The sequence below is a fragment of the Papaver somniferum genome, unplaced genomic scaffold, assembly GCF_003573695.1.
Source record: "Papaver somniferum cultivar HN1 unplaced genomic scaffold, ASM357369v1 unplaced-scaffold_107, whole genome shotgun sequence".
In the NCBI taxonomy this organism is placed as follows: domain Eukaryota; kingdom Viridiplantae; phylum Streptophyta; class Magnoliopsida; order Ranunculales; family Papaveraceae; genus Papaver; species Papaver somniferum.
The window spans coordinates 6,339,225-6,344,397 of NW_020619603.1; the positions used below are offsets into that span (position 1 = coordinate 6,339,225).

General features: G+C 36.2%; 1 protein-coding gene across 1 annotated transcript; it reads right to left on the bottom strand.

The window, feature by feature from the left end:
- Positions 1-2,524: 2,524 nt before the first annotated feature.
- Positions 2,525-3,253, bottom strand: LOC113327955 (ATP-dependent DNA helicase PIF1-like). The gene has a single exon (XM_026575061.1). The coding sequence runs from the start codon at positions 3,251-3,253 to the stop codon at positions 2,525-2,527; it is 729 nt and encodes a 242-aa protein (XP_026430846.1).
- Positions 3,254-5,173: the final 1,920 nt, after the last annotated feature.

Here is a 5,173-nt window from a genome sequence, read left to right on the forward strand (position 1 = left end):
TTGTGTACTAATTTGGAAATGACGTTGATCCGCGTGGACTCGGTTTGACTTTGTTGTTTGGTCTAACATTTGTCCAGCTTGGTGTTAGGTCAAACCGAATCCACGCGGGTCAACGTCATTTCCAAGTACCAAACACCAAGCTGGATAAATGTTAGACCAAACAGTAAAGTTGGTCAAAACTTGAGTACCAAAATCAAAATAACCCTTCTATTTCACGATTAAAGTTGGGAATCTTGAGTTGTGATACCAGGAGATAGAAAGGCATTCATGGTAAGATACATCCTATCACATAACAGTACTAATGATATCAAGTGATTCAAGGAATAAATATCTTACGCCAATTGGTCTTAAATGTTTATAACTTAAATTTTGTGCATTAACATATTTGTGTTCTGATGATCTTATAGAACATCAGCTGTGATACCCAGAGATATAAACGCATTCATGGAAGATACATCCTATCACATAACAGTACTAATTACATCAAGTGATTCAAGGAATAAATATCTTTCACCAATTGGTCTTAAATGTTTATAATCAACTTAAATTTTGTACATTAACTTATTCGTGTCCTGATGATCTTATAGAACATCATGTAACAGGATTGGGTTACTGAAGCAACACTCTAGAGCTTGCACGATACACACTTTAGATGAGATATTTTAGAGGATTTAATTATTTTTAATGTCGCCATCAACATCCAATATCAATCAGCACAATCAATTTGTGTTAAGACAATGTTCGATGCCTTGGGGTGTTCAACACTTCAACTCCGAAAGAGAGAAAATTAAAATAGTAAGAAACGTCAAGACAAAAACCTATCTCGTGCGTTGTTATGATCGTAAGATTGATGATTACAAATCGACTAAATTTGTGGGCTGTATCGGATCCCCAAGTAGGGATGGAATTTAGGTACATAATCTAGGATCAAAGACGTTTTCATAAATTTATACCTTGTTATTTCCATGTAATTTTAGACGTTCGGATACAATTGTTCATGGATGACCTCATTGGTTGGCCATGTAGGAGTTGAACATTTTTCGCAAGAATGTCCTGATGTCATCGTTCTTTTGATATTTGTGATGACAAATTTGATGTTATGGGTTACCCAGTAGGTGTTGAAAATGAAGATGTCGTCAAAGAACCAGAACTTGGAGCATTAGATGGGTGTCTTTGTTTATTTCTCCATGATCCAAATTTTCGTGTTGATTTATGGGCAATATGCAAGAATATGTGCGACAGAAAACTGTAGTGAGCATGCTGAAAGTTTTGGCTACAATGTGATGCACATTTTTGTTGATAATAGTGTAGGAACTGTGTCTCACTCTGAGGCAGTAATTTGCTAGCTACTACAGTAAGTAACAGTTTCATTTTAAATTTTAAATGAAACTAGGCAGACTTGATCAAAAGCTATAAGTTGAAAATTACACCCGAACAATTGAAGCATTTCCAGGCTTTAATTTATACACATTATTAGTAAAGAATAAAAAATATGATGAGGAATCTTATAATTAGAAACAGTTCATCAAGTTCTGCACATAGTTACAAATTGTTTAGCTGGCATTGACTCGGGGCATCGTTGAAGGTGAAATAGCATCGGGAAGTAACGAATCTTACGCTGTAACGAAAAGCCTGGTTGCATTCGAAAATGCAACAAGTATGATGTAATTCAGTAATTCCGAAGGTTTTTATTTTGTTGTACATAACTTGATGAACTCGATAACTCCGGTAATAGATCATCTAAGTAGGTTACTCTCTATATTTATTGCATAGCCAATCCTTACATTAGGAAGCATTGAATGTATTGATGAGTGGCCAGACAATTTGGACAACTCTTTGTTTGTATGATGTCTCCAATTTATTTTCGGAGTTGCAGTATGAACGTTTACATCTATTCTTTTTATACATCATCAGCTTGGATTAACATCACCAAATAAGAATACAATTATGAATTTAGGCTTTTATAGTCTTTTCTTTTTTTTTTGGGACAAAAATTTAGACTTTTATCGTTATACACTATATTTTGGATAACTATTTTTAGTTGATCAATATGAAAGAAGATCAACCTTTGACCAGTTTGAGTCACGTTAATCATCTTAGTGTGGCTACCATATCTTGATCAGAAATCCACTTTTGTGTAACAAGGGCAATGCGTTATTTGGGACTATATATGTGGATACCTAGATATATGAAAGCTAGAGAAGGAAATGATTGAGTAAATAATAAACTAGCCCGTGCAATTTGTGCGGGCTTAATGAACTTGTAAAAGATATATCTATTAGGGTATCAACCAGGCCTTCGGCCTGGTCTCAACCTCTCGTACGTCTTCGGCGTGTTGTTGTTTTAATTTTAGTCGTGTTTTCACCAAATATGGATTGGTGCAAGCCTTGAGAATATTTTATGCTGGGAGTTTGTTTTTTCACCAAATACTAAAGTAACAAACTAATAAAATCATCCAATATAAAGCAATATTAAAAATTACATGTACCATTACTTCTTTTAAAATTAAAAGAAGCATCAAATTCTACAATAATACTTCATGATACACTACATTTTTTTTTATCGGATCTAAAGACACATTTGTTTCATTTGGAAATAATAAAGTAATTCTCCTTGCAGCAGTACACCTGGACAATGCGACATATAGCTGGCCATGACTAAATACTGGAGCACGTAAATCAATGCCCACACACTTCACCGATTGTCCCTGGGATTTGTTAATAGTCATCGCATATGCAACGCGTATGGGGAATTGACGTCTTTCCATTTGCATGTTTAGCTCTGAAGCTGAAGGTTGAAAAGTTATTCTAGGGATGAACACTACTTCACCAGCTTTTTCTCCGGTTATGATTTTAGCTTCAATCACGTGTCGTCCGCACCTCGTCACCACCAGTCTTGTACCATTACAAAGGCTTACTTTCGGTGCTAGATTTCTCAGCAACATAATGGGACATCCAACTTTGAGATCTAGCTTAAATGGAGGTGATCCTGATGGACTTAAATTGTTGAGAAATTCAGTTGTAAAATCCGAATCCCTTCTATGATCATCCCGAATCATTTTGTCAGCAGCAAAATACGTGTAAGTCTCCCCATGTAATCTTTCTAATGCATCCATATTAATCTTATGGACGTCTTCATAACGTGGAGATAAAATGATCCTCTCGGTTAAGTATTCGGGTGACATTGGTTCATCCATTCCGAACAGAGGATACACCGAAGATATTAGCTCATGCATGTTTTGACATCTACCCATTGTCGATGGCAGATTAACAACCTCTTCAGTGTTCGTTCCAATATACATACCAATTAATCATATTTAAAATAGTTATGTCTACGATAAATATAGTTTTATTTAATGAAATTTCATTACCTCAAGCAAGTAGTCAGCAAACTCCAAATTTTTTCGGTTCCTACTCCAATCGCATATTTTGGTTTAGCGTCAAGACAGTAATGTAATACCAAATCAATGAACCTCTTATAGATGCTCCAACAGTTTGTTCTCGACTTGCATTCGAGACCACTGGTAAAGTATGTCTAAAGTATCCACCCAAGACGACTGTTACACCTCCAAAGTGTCTGTCATCACTGCGAATATCTCGAAGTAGGCGATCAACTGCTTCCACACAAAATCTATGTTGCATTGAAACTTCATCCCATATGATCAATCTTTCTTCTTTAGGCAGCTGGGCATAATCCGAGTCTTTACTAATACTAATACTGTTATCGTCTTGGACTTCAAATGGAATCTTAAAAGTGGAATGTGTCGTTCGACCTCCACCAAGAAGTAGTGAAGCGATACCAGATGAAGCAACAATTAAGACTATTTTTCCATGTTTACGACATCTTCTTGCCATTGTGTTGTACAAAAAAGTTTTTTCAGTCCCTGCACTGCCATCCAGAAAAAACATTCATCCATTGCGATCATTCACTGAATCCACTATCGCATTGTATGCCGAACATTGTGCGACATTCAATTTCTCAATATCTGACTGAATCACCGAATCACTTAATGAAAACTGAAGTTGTCTATGGTCCCAAATGTATCTGTTACCTACTATTTGACCCCAATCATGTCTTGGTCTCGGCATTGATTCATATTTTTCTAGTTTTTTTCCAGATCGTTGAAGTAGTTGATCCAACATGTATAATCTGTAATCCATTGCCAGTTCATCTGTTGGATTCTGGATGTTAAACATTGTTCGCAATCTATGTGGTAGATCATCACATATATTCATTCCAAATTTCGCCCACAACACTTCCGGTCTTGATGGATTTCATTGCGATAGGATAATACAAAATAGTTTTCTCAGCTGATTTCCAGTTTGCATAACCACTGCTTCTTGAAAACATTTTTTTGATTCTCCATCATGTGCTAAAATCCCAAGTGCAATACATGCATCTTGAAACTTATTGTGCACCTCGTCTATGTCTCCATTACTTACAGTCTTCAAGTCCTCAAAATAATTAACACCTCTAACAGTTGTGAGTAACATACGTAAGTAGTACAACTCTCCAGCGTTAGGGCTAACAAAATACATTCTTCCAATTGCAAATCCTTGTTGTCTAATTTTCCACTCTTTAGCCTTTTTATTCCATACAAAGTGTTGCGGGAACTCTTGATAAGTATAGGACTGGGCAGTAGGATTTTTAGCATAATTCTCAAAATAACCCATCAAAGTCGCCTTATGTTCTTGTGTTGTTCGTATAACCGAGGTCATTGATTTCCTTGCATTGTAAACAACCCGTTGCTTATTCTGTAAATGAATTGCCAACCGTTGTACAACATGATATTCTTCATGCAAGTGGTACTCAAGTAAACGCCATACATCCTCAGGTGGTCCAATGACCTTGCATCAATATATTGTTGAATCTCGTTATATTCTCCCAAAACCATCGTAGCTCGGTTACCCCTTTATGAATGTATTTGTTAATATATTTTACAGCTCTTATGCCTGCACATATTTCAACATTGATGTGGCAATTGAACATTCTTGACAGATGCGGGTTATAGGGTACAACATCTATATTATACGCCTTTTTGTTGTTTCTGACAGTTACTTCTATTCCATCCCGACAACGACGATAACTGGGATACCCACCCTCGTCCAAAGTTGTTGTGTCAGTGTACTTCTTTGGATATCCTTTCGTACATTTTCCTTTTGACATACATGCT

Bases quoted from the DNA above. Each gene is read 5' to 3' on its own strand.
- LOC113327955 (XM_026575061.1), bottom strand. From the start codon at position 3,253: ATGGGTAGATGTCAAAACATGCATGAGCTAATATCTTCGGTGTATCCT.